Source organism: Nicrophorus vespilloides, unplaced genomic scaffold (assembly GCF_001412225.1).
Source record: "Nicrophorus vespilloides isolate i.1.1-1 unplaced genomic scaffold, Nicve_v1.0, whole genome shotgun sequence".
Classification (NCBI taxonomy): Eukaryota; Metazoa; Arthropoda; class Insecta; order Coleoptera; family Silphidae; genus Nicrophorus; species Nicrophorus vespilloides.
Window position 1 is genome coordinate 16,381 of NW_017095532.1, and position 18,299 is coordinate 34,679.

General features: G+C 37.1%; 1 protein-coding gene across 4 annotated transcripts; it reads right to left on the reverse strand.

Annotated features, from left to right (window-relative positions):
* Positions 1-90: 90 nt before the first annotated feature.
* On the reverse strand, positions 91-17,918 carry LOC108569018. Of its 4 annotated transcripts, none has more exons than XM_017930408.1 (6): positions 17,854-17,918; positions 7,805-8,784; positions 5,060-6,789; positions 2,679-2,961; positions 768-2,450; positions 91-713 (listed from the first exon to the last, which is right to left on the reverse strand). In XM_017930408.1, exons 2-6 carry the CDS (start codon positions 8,768-8,770, stop codon positions 282-284), a joined length of 5,094 nt encoding a protein of 1,697 aa, XP_017785897.1. In that variant the 5' UTR covers positions 8,771-8,784; positions 17,854-17,918; the 3' UTR covers positions 91-281. The 4 variants fall into 4 exon arrangements, with proteins under 4 accessions (XP_017785897.1, XP_017785890.1, XP_017785914.1 ...); XM_017930401.1 differs by lacking the exon at positions 17,854-17,918 and adding an exon at positions 9,014-9,343; XM_017930425.1 differs by lacking the exon at positions 17,854-17,918 and adding an exon at positions 9,014-9,342 and having other exon boundaries at positions 2,772-2,961.
* Positions 17,919-18,299: the final 381 nt, after the last annotated feature.

The window sequence follows — 18,299 nt, forward strand, 5'->3', positions numbered from 1 at the left end:
GGCATTTTTTTCTTGTATGTTTTTTTAATAACACAGTTCTTTTGTTACCCTAAATATTTTATCTTTTATACACTAAATATTTTTTAAAGAAAAATATATTTGATATTTTAATAAATCACTAATTTTAGTATCACTAGATATTTTGACTATTTTCATTTTACTCAAATACTTTGTATTTTTAGTCCATTAATAAAAATTGGTAATTATATTGGAATTAAATAATATTACTGTAAACTTTTCTCTTAAAAAAAAAATGAAAACCTGCTGACTTGTACTGTAAGTTAACTGTCAAACTCGGTCTTCACATTGACCATATCACCGGTTAGTGTATTCACAAACACCTTTTCACCCTCATTATTGTTTAAGTTCAAACTGATCGTCCCGTCGTTGTCTCCGCCTTCGTAGATCACATCATCTTCGTCATCATCGTCGGATGTTTTGGCGGTTAGCTTTAATTGATCGCAAACCATGAATGCTTCCGGACCGATCGTTTTGTTTTGCATGAAATGCACCTTTCTGTGATCCTTCAATGATTGTATATGCTCTACAGAATAATCACAGTGCTCGCAGGTAAATAAGCTTGATATGCCAGATATTGCGATGTGTCCCTTCTGGTGATCGTCCAATTCATCCTTCTGCTGACAGCTAAACGGGCACATTGAACACGACAGCATCTGCTTCTTGTCATCCATGTGATTTGAGGCTTTAGACTCCTAGAAGAAAATATCCAAATTTAATTTCGATACTATGGATTATTAATGATTTACCTCTTCGTTTTCATGGTTAACCAATTCCTGATTATGGTTTTTCTGGTGCTGTTGAAAGTTAGCATAATATTTAACGGAATAATCGCATATAGTGCACTTATACTGCGAATCCGAGCCGTGCAGTTTCTGATGGACATTTAACTGTTCACGCTTCTCAAAGACGGAAGGACACTTCGGACATTTATAGCGCTTTTCTTTCAGTTTACCATTCTTCAGGTACGACGGGTAATTGAACTGGGGATTGCCGTTCCTTGCTTGTTGACTAGTTTCCGGCTGGAGTTTTTCATTTGCTTCTGCCTCGGATTTTTGTTGGAACAGCTCGGTTCCAGACAGAGGGACATGTCTACTCTTGCTATATGAATATTCTATATCCATTTCAACGTCTGAAACAGATTCATCCAGATTTGCGATTATCCATACATCTGTTTGCGGCGAAATCATTAGTTCTGGCTTCGGTGTATCTGGATGAACACTATAAGTCGCCAATAAAGTATTGGTACGCTCTTGGTATTCATTAGTATGTACTTTGGCATGTGCCAGTAGATGCGGTTTTTGGCGTGCTGTGTATGTGCAGGATTCACAGCGATGGGCCAATCGAGCACCATGAAAGCCAACATGAATTTCGTATTCGTTTTCTTTCAAAAATCGCGCTGGACATTTTGAACAAAAATACAAATGCTCCTCCTGCTGCTGCATCATGGATTCGCTCTCGTTTTCATCGTTAATAATATTTCCGTGTTCCATCTCTTTGATTTGTTCATCATCGCTTCTAGTATTATCTACTATTCCGTGAACCATACCATAGTACCCTTGGTGAACTTTACTGTGCGACGATAGAACTCCGGCATTATTACAAACGTAATTGCACTCTACGCACTTATGCTCAGTTTCATTTCCTTTAGAAGGATTCTTCTCTCGCAATCCGTGCATTTTTTCGTGCTCCTGGATGTTGACCTTCCTTAAATTAACATGAGGACAATATCGACACTTATACATCTTAGAAAATTTGTTGCTCTTGGATACCCAGACAAGAGGAATTTCTGGTAAATTTTGCCATTCATAGTGGTTGGGATGAATCTCCTCGATTTCATCAGATATTTCTTCCAGTTCAATGGTTTCTCCGTTTTGCTTCTGCGGCGAAATGTTTATGCCGTGAACTTTCATATGCTGGTGCAACAAATGCCTCTTGCTAACGTTGTAGCTGCATTCAGTACAAGTGTATTGGCCATTAGGTTTATGGAATTGTTTGTGGTAAGTGAATTGAGATTTGCTGTTAGTTACGTAAGGGCATATAATGCACTTGTAGCGTTTCGTTGGCTCCGATTCTGCCGGGGGTTGCTGTTGTTTTTCAATCTTGTGCAAGAATTCACTGGGACTTGTAATACCGTGTAGCTTAAGATGCTGAAATAGATCTTCTTTCTGGTTAACTGCATAATTGCAGTATAGACAACGCCAGGGCGTATTCCGGTTACTGCTGTGCCCTTCCATATGAATGTGAAATTCGTCAGGATCTTCGTTAGAAAACGGACAATGAGGGCACTTATTAGAACCTATTTGTTGAACATCTTCGGGTTCCTCGAAAGACGTATCTGTCGTGCTCTCGAACACCTTATCTGAATGTTGGTGTTGTTTAGAACCAACTATTACCTTGATGTCGCCGCTGTGCTTCAAACGACAGTGGCGCTATAATTAGAAAAAAATAAACGGGTTTAATAATCAAACACAAATAGGTCCTCGAAGAGTATGAGTGCATATAACAACTGTTAATAAGATTGTTAGTAATCTACTTGATTGCGTGCTCTAGACGGATGCATTACTAAAGTGTTATTTATACGATGCAAAAATGTTACTTATTAGTTTTTAGATTAGTTATAGTTAATCTGATTAGATGCAAGCAATGTGTTAGTATACCTGTATGACATGCTTCCAGTTAGAAACCTGGTGGCAGTGGCCACAACGGAAGGGCGCTTGCCCCCGCGTGGTTCCACCACCTCCGACACTTGCCTCAGTATCGAAGTCTCCGATAGTCATGGGACCACCTGAATATCTTAAGCTCCCGATGCCGGCTAACACACCTCCGCTACCTCCAGATGCATATGGACTACCCGCACCGGAGGACGGACTTGAAGAGCTCGTTGTTGTTTGTGTATAATGGCTTCGAACGTGTGCCAGTAGCTTGTCCTTGCAAGGATCCCTAAAGAAGAAATACAATAAAAGATGACCTTATCACACCCGATTATTAACTTTAAATATAATTACTAATATTCGTTATTGAAAATAAAACGCCAATATCAAAGAAAAATAATTAATATTCAAAGTGAGACATTAATATTATATCGCTTCCAACGAATATAGCAACAGTTTTAACATATTTCTAAGAAATTTATCGTTGGAATAATGCAAAGAGAAAACTTTAACTGTGTGTACATAGAACATAATTGTCAATTTTTCTTAAAATAGTATTATATTTTGAAGATTTTATTATTGCTTTAACTAACATTTTCGCTTTTTTAAATTTTGCGTATATTTTTTAAAAATATAATTTAATTGTACCTCACCAGAGGCACAAACAATAATATTTTTTATTGGTCTTTGTTAAACAACAAAATCCAAACAATAAGAATCAACGTTATCGAAATGGTAAAGAGTGAAAAGAAAAGGAAATAAAAATTATTAAAAACAGATATGTTTACTGCAAATTGGTTAAAGAAACAAAATAATACTTTAAACTGGATATGCTAGATGCGAATTAAAAAAAATGACGAAACTTCAATAATATTGCATGTTATTTTAATGTATATAATAATTTATCTATTTATTTATTCCTCCATTTTCTCTCCCTTTCATCAATCACTCAACAAACAAGAAAAATAAAATAGATCCATTTCGCACACGAGCGACAATTATAAAAATATTAATAACAATTCTGGACCGAGCTTTAATGATTCTATACATATTCCAACTAACGGCATCATTTATGCATGCCAAAAATAAATAAAAAAATATATATAATGATTTTATACGTCGCGTATTTCGTAAAATTCGAGTTACAAGCTTAAACCCAACTTATCTTATCATCAAAAGAATTTTTTTATTTATACGCTCTTGAAAGTAAAGATTATTATATATTACGTTAAATTACTTTATGTACTTTAGTCTCATACACTTACAGAAAGAAGTATAAATAGGTGTATGTGGAATAGATAACAGACGACCGAGAAAAAACTCTTTTCAAATCGCTTTATCAGAGACTTCAAAAATCCTGATTCAATAGAAATCAATTTAACTTTCTTTTTTTTTATATATATTTATTACAAACAAGCAATGAAACTATGATAAATTAATCATATTGTTTCTTTATTTCATCATAGTTACTGGTAGCAACAGATTGAAAAAACGAGGAAAATTAAGTAATTAAGATTAGTAAACTAATCAGCAAGATGTGAATCATCTTAACAGTCATAATCCGATATAATTGTTTATCCAAATGAATATTTTTATGGTGTAAAGATTTGTTTCAAATCAAGTATTTCGAAAGCACGGTGAAAATGCACTGCACGTTCTCAGTATCAATGTGGAGGTTCTTTATCAATAAACAAACATTCTTGAATACATGAAATAAATAATGTTTTTATAAACGTGTTAGATGATTGCTTCATCGGGTTACCGTTATTTAGAACACCACTTCTTTCGTGTTTACTTATTTTACTTTAAATTTAATTTCATAAGTATATATGAAGCGTAATCTCCACAATCTATCTTTTGATTTATAAATATAGCCAGCAAACAACATTTGCCTTATCTATGCTATGGAAAGCTTACTTAAGCAAGACGATTTTTGTCATTTATTGGAATTGACAACGCAATCAAACGAAGGTAACAAAATAAGGCGTGGCCATAATTTCATAAAGTCAAGCCAAGAATCTAAACTCTTGCTTCTTTGGTAGCATTTGAAACAAAAATGCTAATTTGGATATATATACACTGTATTAAAAGTGTATAATAAAAATGAAGGATATGAAAATCATTATATACCTCTTAACTATATCGTTCTTATATGTGCATTGTTTTGCAGTTGCAATTACAATTTTTAAGTACATGTCATTAAAAACGTTGACATATCCAATTTATGAAATGTAAATGTTATGCACATGCTGTGTGAAAATCTATTCAAGTTTTGTATAGATTTGCACAATATTACTACTCTTGTGACATAAAATCTCGTGAAAATGTCTCAAGTATTTTCAAAAATCTAGTCTATAAAATTATAGTTATATCTCTAATTGACTTACCGGAAATTGCATTTCTTGCATTGCCACAACGTCTTCTTGCCATCGTTGCCGTTTCCACTAATGCGCTGCTTCTTTTCAGAAGAAAACTTTTGAAAGAATTCGTCTGCTGGTTTGAGAGGCGGCGGAGGTCGCAAACCTTTATTGCTGACCAGTAAGGAACTAAAATCATGCGTGCTCGGAGCTCTTCCAACTTTGGGCAAATCTTGCTGCTGCTGTTGTCTAGGCCTGGTACCCATACCACCACTGGTCTCTTGATTATCCTGGCCACCATTTACATGGATTTCGGTTAGGTATTTGTTGTATTTTGTGTAATTGCGTCGTCCAGTTTCGTCGGTCATCAATACTTTTGCGCTCTCGTGAGCCGGATCCCTTACAGATTTTAGTTTGATGTGTTTGGTGATGTCCCATCGCCAGTTTGAGCGATAAGAACAGAGAGAACATTCGAAAGGCTTCTTGTTCAAATGACCGACGATGTGTACGTGGAACCGCGATGCTGTGGATGCCCAAAACGTGCAATGCGGACATTTGAACACGCGCTTATGTTGTGCCACGGATATGTCGTTACCGTGGGTAGGAATTTTGTCGGTAGTTGGGGTGGGCGTTGGCATAGGGGTTGGTGTGGTAGTTATCGGAGGTGGAATTGGAGTGGTGCTTTGTAGCATTTCGACGACACTGCATTCGCTGCTCGGTGATTGCGTGCGTGTCGATAAATCTATGTAATCCTCTTGCTTCTCATCGACGGACTCATAATTGTTGGTATCTTCCATTTCCGCATCCATCGGTTGATATACCATATTTGTATTCCATACGAAAACTCTATTTTCCATTGGATGCGGTTCTTTATCACTGCTCCTACTGTTCTCTTCTTCAGTCACAATTCCCAAATTGTTAACTTCATCATCGTCCGCGATTTCTTCCTCCTCCTCGTCCTCTTCCTCCTCTTCTGCCTTAACCGAAGAGAAGTATTTAATGGCTTGGGGGCAACTTTTTAGATGCATCATGAGGTACATCGAAGACTTGCAGCGTTGTCTGCAATATTGACATCTGGTGGACGTAAGTTTGTGCATTGAGGTAATGCCCATCGTTGCCGGCGATTCTTTTCCGCAGGTTTTCTGGTGGCTACTGTATTCAGTAAGGCATTTACTTTCGTAGCCACATAAGCGACACTTTAGGTCTTCCGCTTCGCCAGGTAGTTTCTCTTTGAGGCTGTCAAAAAAACTAGACTGTTTTTTGTGAGGTATTTTGTGTTGCTTTGGGAGTGATGATTCTTCAGGCACTTTGGTAAACTGCTTCAGCATATCTTCACTGTTGAAGAGCTTAGCGAAATCTTTGAGCGCGCTATTCCGTGAGCGAGCACATATTTCGTTCATATCCTTCTGGGACATGATTTCTGTTTTGGGTTGTTTGATAGGGATCAAGTTGGGCACCGGACGGGCTGGTTTTCTCTTCAGTGTAGGTAGCGGAATGGGGTTCAGTGACTGCCCGTGGACGCGTTCTTCGTGGCGGGCCATCTCAATATCCCAAGCTGTCTTGTAGTTACACCGTTTGCACTTGGATTTGATGTAAACATTTCCATTCGCGTGCTGGATTATGTCGTCCGGATGAACGAAATCTCCTTCTATATTTTCCTGGCCGCTCTTAAGTTTCTTCGCCGGTATTTTTAGCTTGTTGTGCACCGTTTTCCGTTCGCCACTTGGCTGCGCCTCGCACTGTTCTGGCTCGAGCTGCACCTGAAACACATGTAACAACTTTATGACGCACGAACACCGCGGTCACTCTTTCTTAGCAGTTCTAATGGGAAAGTGTGGGAAGAATGGGGAAGAGTCGGGACGCGAGCACTACCTGAAGAGGAGAAGTTCGCGCTTCGACAACAACCACTTGACAAGAATGTGTGTTTGAAATGACTAAACAAGAAATTCATGTTATCGCTAGGCCCAGCCCAGATCGCGTTATCGGCACCGTTTACATTTATAATACATTTCATATGTGATTAAGTTTATGTGTGTATGCGCACTACATACACTGATAACAGGACTCGCGGCCAGGTATAGAAGTCATACACACTCTTCAAGAAAGAAATTATATCATAAAGAAAAAAACCATAAAAGTGTGAACGGTGGTCTACATCGGTCGCTGTTGCAACAACAAAACTACGTCCACTACGTCTAACACACACCAATTTCCTCCACACATTACACTACTCTCCTCCCACCCAGAAAACTAAATTTCTCCCTCCACGTTGCATGCAATTATGAGTTTCTTAAAATAATGTTAATAATAATTAGAGAATAGTACTCATAAATACACGATAAAAAGGTGAAACAGGAAAAACAAGAAAACAAAAGAAGAACGGAAGAAGAATAGCATATCGAACATAAATATATATAACAGCAGCAATTCCGCATGAATCAGTTACGATTCGATTACGTAAGGACGTGCGCCGTAAGCAGATCCCGCAAGAGCAGGAGGCAATATAAAAAATGAAACGGAAATAATATGAAAAGAAAAAGGCTATATCGCTAGTGCTTTTCGCACATCGAGTGCGCGTATTGAAGAATCTATTAATACCAATTTGAAAATAGAGAGAAGCGCTGCAGCGGTTCACAACAACAAATACCAAAGCAATTAGCGAATTGTTGCACTAATCGCAGGAAACATTGAAATATTTTCATATTTGAACTGTCAGATTTATGAGGTTATTGGAGAGTTTAATTTGTTTCTATTTATTTGTGAAATTGAAATTACCTGGAGAGCGGTGGTTACGGCCGCCGCTGCTGCTTCCTCAGCGGCTGTGGTGTCGCTGGCACCAACTTTGTTGCGCCGCCTTCCGCCCCCAAGCACAGCCACGTGGCCCACGGGCGGCACGTGATGATTCATCTCATGTACGGTAAGGCTCTGTTTGATGTCGGCGGTAAAGTTACAAGCGGAACATCGGAAGGCACCCTTCCCGTTGTGATTCTTGCAATGCCTGTCGAGATTCCACTTGTAGGGTGTGCGGAAGTCGCACATATCACACTTAATCATCGGCATCGAGTGGTACTTCACATGTTTTGTATATCTGGCCTTCATGTGGGTAACGTAGGTACACTTGGAGCACCGGAAGAATCGAGTTTTGATGTGTTCCTCTTTCTCGTGCTTGTTCAGCTGCACGTGAGTTTTGGCTACGAACGAGCAAACGGTGCATTTTAAACCGAGCTTCGTTTCGTGGGTGACATCTTCGTCGGGGATATGCTGAGATTCTTCGGTCGACGTATGGCTCTCGTTCGACTCATCATTACCCTCGCAAACTGGTTGCGGCGGTGGTCGCTTCTTTCGGAACGTTTCCGAATCGGCAGCGGAGCCACCATGTACCATTTTTGTGTGTCTCAGGAGCTTCTGGAAGTGTTTAGAAGCATATACGCATTTGGGGCATGCGTAAATTCGGATTTTCTCGCTGTGGATGTCCCGCAGGTGGTAGAGATAGCTCCGGGGGTTCTGGGTGAAGAACTCGCAGTGGCCGCAGCTGTAGTTTCGTTTGACCTTGCACTCGGGCAAATCTTTGTCGGAGACGTTAGCCGAGGGCGGTGATAGTGATGATTTGTTATTGTCCTCGGGTGGACAGGAATCACTGTTGTCTACGTCGTCACCGGAGCCGTACAGTGCGTCACCACTAACGACGCTGCGCACAACTAGGGTATCTCCAGATCGATGTACCATCGACGGCACGGACATGCTAGCCCGTAGACCTGCAACACAAGAATTATATTCAATCAAATCATTCTTCTATACTGAACTCGATGTTCTCTGCGGGTTCGAGGAATGAGGGGCTAATATTTACGCTGTAGGATGTCCAGTTTTGTTGGCGAATGTTAAAGCACTTCGCTTGACATTTAAGAGACAGATGATGTAATAAATGAAGGCGAGAGTGTTGAGTTGACATGGCAACTGCAGTTGGTGAGGCCTCGCGCGGCTTACCTGGGCATTGAGGTATAAATGTAACCAGGGCCAGGAGAAAATCGATCTGGAGAAGGCAAGCAGGCAGGCGGCAGGCAGAGGCAGACAGCCAAGCAAGCAGTTAGGCAGGCAAAGCAAGCAAGCAAACGACAAGAAGAACTACGGACGGAACGGAAGTTCAGACCAATCAGCCAGCCAGCACACACAGAGAGAGCGACGACGACGACGTCGACGCCGGGACTTTGGCGCTCGCGCTCACGCTGGCGTACATCCAATACGACTCGGTCGTCTGCTGTCTCTATCTTCTCCCTATTATCATCAACATCACCGCCATCGTCGTCTAGCAGCAGCTAGAAACCATCAATAGTCGGCCACCATCGCAGGCTGAAAAAGAAGCATCGGCACTCCAGATGTTGGAGGTGCTACGCTGTTTCTTGGCCTTTAGTATTGGTTCGTTAGCGCACTTGCACTTCGGATTCTTTATCAGCTATAGAAATGGGCCACGTGCTTGGAACCATCTACCATCGGCAACGGCACTCCGCCCCATTGTGTGTTAATCGACTTCTTGTAATCAATAAGACACAATGAGGAGAACTAGTTGACTTTTGGCCCGGCCGTCTCCTTGACCCGCTTCCTGCTTATGGTCTCGACTGTACTACATGCCTCGCGCGCTTCGCTACTCTACTCACACATATACACACACTCGCACCCATACACAGAACGACGAACAGTCATCATCGTCATCATCATCATCAACGCCAATTAGATCATATTACTTCGCATGAAAGTACTATATATGTATAAACACACACACACAATCATATCCAGACATACAATAATATATCGCTTCCAAACCACTTTCGATTTGTAATTAATTGTATATTAAAATTAATTTAATTAGAACTATAACGTCGTCTTTCTTTTATCACACTAAAGTATTTAGGAAATATAAACATACAAAGAAGAAAATCACATTGTATATTGAACAAATGGACGAGAGGCTAATGACCTACTTTAGATTAGAGCAAGAGATATTTATAATTTCTTTCCAATGAACTGTATAAATATCAATAAACAAAAACACGACCTAACCCAACGCAAAAACATTAGCACTCTTGGGAAAAGATATAATGCAATAAAATGATCTTAATATCAATATATTTACACATATTGTAATTACTTTAGATAACTCTGTCTATACAAATGTAGGTAACAAAATTGGTGCATGTGGGCATTTCTAGCAAAGAAACAAAAATACAATTAACGAATGGCCGCCCTCCGCCGACTTCTCTTGGCATCGATTCCTGCGAACCAAGACTGGTCCACATCACAGGCAAATATCCCAAATGATACTAAGAATATAACACCCGCACCGGCTCGCGACCCCCCTCAGGAATCTCCTCTTCTATTCCCGTCCCTGTCCGGCGCTCGTTCCTGCTTAGTTCCTCTCATTCCTGGTCTCATTATTCCTTACATATGCTCACTATTTCCACCTTATCTTATCTCGCCGTGAGTCGCTTTAATCTCTACCATTTCGTTCATTTACTTTCCTGCTCGTCGCTATTACATTTAAAGAAACTAAAAAACCCAACAGCGTTTAATATATCGAAATAACATTGCGCAAGCGATTTTATTTTTCACGTACATCTCTTTGGATCAATATCTTTCATTAAAAGGCAATTTTAAAATAATTATAAAATTTCGTTACAAAACATATTCCAATATTGCATTTCCGCTTAAAAATGATGATGAGAATTTCTTCTAACTAAAAGTGTAGCGACTAAATAATAACATTGAAAAATACAGCCGCTTTTAAACAAATAACTAAGTGTAAACATGGACTGATTATCAGGTAAATGATGACTTTACCTTAAATCGTCGAGTAAAGTAAATATTTATATTCGATAAAAAAAACAAGTATCTTCGAATTAATTAAATGCGTAAAAAAATACATTCCTAACAAAAGATGGATGTTTGAATTTCAATGAATGTATAAAAAAATATTTCTTAACTAAACTTGATCTATTTTACCTTGTCAATAAACAATATACCATTATAATTGTATTATTAATTACCATAAAAAACAAATTAAGATCTTGCTAAAAAGTGCTAAATGCACATAAGAAGCACCTCGAAAATCATCTGACTAAGGAATAAGAACCTTGAGGAAATTTAAATGTAAACTTTATATTTAGGATATAGCTGTATTGGTATACGATGATAACGTTTGTCAATAAGTGCTAATTCATGTATGTAGTAGACATACACAACCTTGAATTACGTTACTCTAAGGGTTTGTACACAGTGAAATTAAACTTTTTTGGTTAGTTCTTTTTGTATGCAAATTATTTAATTATTTTGAAGTCAATAATGAAAATTTATACGTAACATTAAAAACAGCGTGATATAGAGCAAGGCTATAGATGTGATATGATTCATTGTCATTCTCACCCAATTGAAAATACAACAATATTTCTGGAAATTTCAATTATTATTAACTTAACTGGAATTCGAACAATAAGTTTTTCACCTTAATAAAATTAAAATATGTTAACGAAAAGAAATTGCAATTATGTCTTTCAAAGTGACAAAAATACAGTCCATTTACTAATAAAGACACACGTGGTTTGTAGTAGATTCGATATTGGTTATTTATACAAATTATTACTATCATTCTTTTTTTAATTTATATGAAAATTCAGTTCTGCAAAGTTCAAATAATTGTCTTGTTTTATTTCCATTTGTGTTTTATAATTTGATACCGATAAATTATTTGTTAGTTCTATGTAAATTAAATTAATAAGTAGTTTACTTTAAAAATCTTTAAAAATATGATATATCAATGTTTCCTTTAAATTATTAATGTTTGACATTGACGTCGAAAATAATACAACAAAGGAAAAACTGTGTGTTTGCGGGGAAGAGTAATTTAAATTGTAATGATTCACGTGCAGCGACATAGAAACTCTAGGAAATATCAACGGTAAGTTGATGTAGAAAATGCAGACACATGTGCGTTTAAATTTTTCACAACCAACAAAGATGGTAATTGGTGGCCTAATGAAACTAACTATAATAATTAACATTACAAATGTTATGCTAACATTACTTGCTAGCGTGTATGTGTGTTATTTCTTTCATTTATTTGGGTTCTGGCATAACTTTTTGAAGGCCTTCGGATCGCACACATCCATACACACACATACAAATACGCCTCTTAATACAACAGCATGAAAATAAAACGAGGCAGAAAGACTTTTACGTAACGTTTTTGTGTAAGTTGCAAGCAAATATTAAATATATCATTACTGTTGCATTGTTTATCCTGTAAATTATACTTCTTGCTAAAATAATGATATAATAAATGCATGTGGAACGTTCGATAAACAATCGACATAAATCTACAGGATGTCTTAATAACAGACCATTATCAAGCAGAAACGTAACACGAAAATACACAATTAATTATGTGGATTTGTCACTTGGATTTCATTATGTTTTCGTCTTTCTTATGCGCATTTACATATATTTTGGGTTAACGCGTACAATAAATGCTCTATAATTTCATAATTATGCCTAACTAGTTGAATTTAATTACGGTATTTACGCACGAGTCTTTCTCGAACGGCAATTATTCCTCACTCGAAAGAGTGAAGCAGAAGTGAAATAAAAAAGAAAAATGTGAATACGAAACAACAGCGGCACTTTTTCCACGTTTATGTAAATTCCGGAGGACTAGTTTTATGCTTACACATAAGTTTTCCGTATGAATACATAAACATTACACACGCACAAAGAGTACATTTGGTTCTCTTTTTATGCGGTAGATACGTTCCACAGGAAAACGCATAAAAATAAATTGCACAAAAAAGGACTAGACACACGTATAAAAATAAAGGATACGTTTCAATTTTTTTTAAAACCGCATAAAACTAAATCAATGAGTTACAATATACCGAAAATCGCATAAAAAACGGTTTATTAAATTTCAGAAAAATAATTAGTCTTACTATATTCTTTCTGAAATGTTTATTCATAATTTTATAAAAACGTTAACAATCATAGACAAGTTTATTCTTTATCCTTCAAAATTTATACAGAAAATTTTTACAAAAAAATACAGAATTTTTTTTTATGAAAGTTAATCTTTCTTCACATTTTTTTTCTTAATTATCGACGCTATATATGAGAGTGTTCGGCATAATTTGAGAACTGGTTCGAAATCACTTTCATCACTAAAAAAGATAGTCAGCATATCAGATATATAAAAACCGCATAAAAAGAGGACCGAGTGTACTTAAAGTGAAAAGTTGGGGAAGAATAAAAAATAAATTATTGAAATTGGATGAAATATAAAATATATTTTCAAATTAAATCATGTTTTGTAATGTCTTGTAATGTTAAGACTTATTGCAACTGGATGAATATAGTTTGTTCAATCTATATCCATTAAAATAGTTCTTAATCCGGATACTTTTTCAGTAACATTTTAGGATGGCTATAAAATACTGTGTGCAAGTTGCTTAACTATCGTAAGAGATCAATTTTTTGCATATGATACAAATATATTTGCGATTGTTTTGAATTTATTGAAGGTAAGACGTGGATTTTATTATCAAATTATGATTATATAGAGATGACTAATTGTTTGTTTCCAGTATTAGTTTTCCTTTGTTAATGATTCATTTTATATACTTGCCGGATTCTATTTTTTAATATCTTATTATGAAATAAATATGATATTATAATGCGTATCTTAACTGAAAATTTATATCGAGTATATTGTAATTAAATATAATTATACTTAATGAATTTTAAATAATGTGGGAGATCTATTTTTATTTTGGGGTTGCAATATATAAGTAAATATTGAACATTGTATTCCTGCAATTCTGCTGATAAGTTGATGACGCAAGAGGTGGAGGCGCGGGGTCGGCGAGGCGCAGGCGGCTTCGAAATCGCCGACAACACAAATCCAATTCACACGAAGGTTTCGTCTCGCATTCTCTCTCTTGCTCGCAAGCACAGAGCGAGAGATAGCCAAATGAAGATTGCAGATAGAGAAGAAAATAAGAACCTCGCGTTGCTAGCACGTACGCAACGAGAGTGCCATCTTCCTCCGGTTGGCCACAATCAAGGATCCGCGCGTTACGTAACCAGGGGACATTTCAAAGACATCCCACCGCCGTCGTCGTCATCGACAATGTAGTCATCTTGCCAACAGCTTGAGATGGCGGACGAAAGAGAAGCAGAATCGAGGAGGTAGTGTAAAACTCCATCGTTCGCGTTCATAATGATGTTTTCTTTATGGCCGCAGCTAGATGAACATGCCCACCATTCCATCCATCCAACAATGCCGAACAAAGCTGGCTGCCGGCGATCGCAGGAAAAGGCGCGCGCGTCACCTCCCAACGATTCATGAGCGCCTAGTAACTCGAGACCACGCCACGGCTTCTTCTGATTCCCTCGCGCTATCTTTAAAACACATATACATACATACTCCATCCGTCTGTACACATGGAGGTAACAAAAACTGCGCAACACTCGTAGCTCTCCTAGATAGCTCAGAGATAGATAGAAGCCTTCCGAACAAACACACACACTACATTCAGACAACTTCGACTTCACCTTCAAATATATTTAGCTAAAAACATCCCGCACACTCTCTAAATTTCCAAACAAACTTGGCAAACTTTGTTTGTCGAAGAAATAATTTCAATAACAACCACGTACCCAACTTCCACTTTTAAACTGCGTCCTGAAACAATCGGAAACGAAAGATGCTCCAGATCCCAATAGCATCCATCAATCCTTTTTTCAACTGTAGATAAGAACAACAGCCAACAAATCTAGTGTTGGTTTAAACAAAGACAACCATTTAAAAAGCTAAAGAGACACAAAGTCATGCAAACGGAATCCTGCCCAAGGACAGTTTTGCACTTGCAATTTTTCTATCCATCTCTCTATCTGTATGTACATGCATCTCTGTCCCTCCTTCACGATCCTGCCGACCGTCCGCTTGTGGTGCGCGTCGCATCTTACAGCCATCCTCGTCTGCCTGCTGTGCAGTTACGTAACGCGGGAGAACGCGCCCCCACATCGTGGCAGTCCAAAAATGAGGATCTTCGTTAATTGACATTTCGAAGAGATTCCTCACTTTCCTTTTCCCAAACAGATATTTCAATAAATACCGAAATTGTTGAACTCATAGATGTTAAACGCGGCCCAACGCAAGGAAAAAGTTTGGTCACCGGATTTTTTAGGTCACTTCTCTGACCTGCTAAAAATATGTAAAAGGAAATTCGGATTTCCATGCACTGCCAGGGAGGCACACGCACATGGCCAGACGTCTAATAGACCGCTACGATTTCAAGTGAATACCTAAAAATAGCTCGTATTGTCTGCAACGTCTATGTTACAAAAGAAGATGCAAACTTTTTTTTTGTTATTCTAAGACTTGATTATTTAAATCCTGAGACATCTAAATATTAACCATATACGCATAAATTTCAATTACAAAAAATATGATAATAAATGTGATTCATAGTATAATACACTTCATTCAAATCATATTGCTTTTCATACTGGATAAATTTGAAATCGTTTTATTTTTTTTCACATTTATTTGAATTATGTTTTCAATGTTATTGTATCTGTACTCTTATTAAGTGACAGTATATAAATATGATAAGAGTGCGTAAAATAAAGCGATAATATATGAATGAATTTACAATTTAATACAAAAAATATATAAATTTGAAATACACTGTAATAGGAAACGACTTCCAGTTAAACACTTTTTGCAGTTTATGATATTTTCCATACTGGAGAAATAGTTTTAATGATTATATTTTATAGTTTACAGTTTGTATATTTATTATTTTGAAGAGAACTGACCAACTATAAAAGATAATCTTCATTATGTTTACATGGATTTTGTAATAATTGAACTGTTGATAACGATCCACATTCAAGCAGTGGAGCTTGCGGTATTCTTTTTGAATCGTAATGAAAAAAATAACAATAAGAAATCGATTGCATTTTGAAGATTACCTTGAGACTAGTTTCAATAACAAATTGTTAGCGAGCGACATCGAGGATGGGAAAACAACAACAGATCTCCACCAACATCATTCATTCGCAATTAATAAATTTCAGACTTAGAGCTATTATTATTTATTACCTTTTTCTTTCTTTTACGAGTAATTGAGATGAGTAATCCTTAAAATAAGCGACCCGGAGTGAGCGTGGACGTAGAGGAGCAGAGACAGTGAGATGGATTGAGGTCACAGCTACATATTTCTTGGTCGTGGAGCAGAGAGAAACACAGACACACACTGAATCGACACGAACTTTGATCTCTGGTTCTGCACTGGACACGAGCTCTCAAGAGACTGATGGTTCGGTGCGATTAGAGGCCAACATTCAGGAGGTGATAAGAAGCGTTACTGAGACTCTGCTTGCTCCGCTTCTCTGGGGGTCAACTCCGAACCAAATATTTACCAAGTTTTCTCGACTTGAAACAAAAAACCACGGGGAAGAATTGGACTTCAATAATAAAAGTTAGATCGGTAGCCATTCTTGTTTACGTCTTTCTTACACCGTTTATGGCACGGCTCGATTCTCTCATCTTGTTTGCATATACTACAAGGTCTTTATCAGAACCCACAACCTCCCATCCGGTTTCAGAATTTCACTTAGATTAGAGTTTGCAAAACACCAAAAGATAAATAAAACATTGGGCTAATAGTCATCCAATACTCGCAAATAATATAAACAATAAGAAGGTTTTATTTCAAATGACAATAACACAATACATTATTGGTAGTAAGTATGCAATTAATAGTTACAGTATGTTAGTATAAATAAATAATTAATATTAACTTAAAGAAAATTGTAATGCGCTGTACAAATTAATATTGAAGGTTTTATATATCAAGACTGGTAGTTTAAGAAATAGCTAAAAACATATTTCATTCTTCAAAAGATTTTTAAATATTCAAATATTAGAAGCATGTTATACATAATAGGATTGCACATGCACATCGTAGATAGCTTAAGTTGTCAACCGAGAGACCCCATTGAAGTAAATTAGCATATGGCTTTTCGTTCTTATGATAAGCCCGTATATGTTATAATGCATATCGTGTTGATATAATGCAAAGTTTCGTGAGCTTATGCGACTTCACTCGACCGAGTCTGTAAAAATCTTTTGTTTTTTTTGGAATTCAGTTAATATGATAAGGAGCCGGATTATTGATGCGTCTGATAATCAGTGTAGATAAGCATTTGTTGCCAATTGAATGGTGCAGCCAACAAATGGATAATAACAGGCAATATTCGGTTCCCATTTGGAAAACGAAATATCGAAATATGTATGTTACGTTAACAGCTGGATATGTGCAGCTATTATCGCACGTTCTTTTTTTCCTTCCTTTATCGAAAAATTATTCCGAATCTATTAGCAAACGTGCATTTATTAGTTCCGAAGGTAATCGCAAGCGAACAAGCAAGCAAGCAGGCTGTCGGCGGCAACAGCAACAGCCTTCCAAAATGCAAAAGAAGAATATTGCTGCAGCGACCTTTGCGAGTCGAGAGAAAGAGAAATTTATTGTTGTGCCAAGATACGAAGGACACGAAAAACGAAGAATGGCTGCAGGATTTCCCAAAAAAAGAAGAGAAGAATACGGACGGAGCGCACAGGTTGCGCAACAAAGATGCCATGGATTTGTTACTAAATAAAATCTCTTGCTAATTGTGTTTTTCATTCGCTCAACGAAAAAGATAAACAAATCTCTACATTATTTTTTTGTAGTCTTTCTCAGCTGAGACATAATACTAATTTGAACGAACTGACATACCTTCTGCTTTTTCTCCGATGACAACCTTAGCATCTATTTGTTTACGTTGAAGTACCCACCCAAATCTGAAACAAAAAAGAGAAGACATTTAATTCGTTAGTCCAAGAACAAATCAGTTTATAATATTTCTTCTTTTTTAAATTATTTTTGTTGCTTTATGGTTTTTCTTGCTGGTCGGACAGATGTCGAGTGGCATTGGCTTTGTTTAACAAATATATAGTTGCTGGTGCCGCGCGTATGTGTATCTGTGACATTGTGCTTCTTTACTTGGCACGAAAAACGCCACACACAAGAACGCTATTCTTTGTGCATGTAACATACACAATCATTATTTCAATGGCAAAATAAAATTCCAACGCAATTGCAATTACAAACGCAAAAGAGCCTGGGAATATATATACTTATATATGTGTATGTAACAATCCATACATCAGCATTGTTCACGA

What these genes read in the sequence shown, in the direction of transcription:
- LOC108569018 (XM_017930408.1), bottom strand. Translation starts at nt 8,770, where the DNA reads ATGTCCGTGCCGTCGATGGTACATCGATCTGGAGATACCCTAGTTGTG. An exon ending in ACTGGAAGCATGTCATACAG is followed by an intron (nt 2,451 to 2,678) that starts GTATACTAACAC and finishes TTCTAATTATAG; the next exon opens with CGCCACTGTCGTTTGAAGCA. An exon ending in TTAACCATGAAAACGAAGAG is followed by an intron (nt 714 to 767) that starts GTAAATCATTAA and finishes ATTTTCTTCTAG; the next exon opens with GAGTCTAAAGCCTCAAATCA.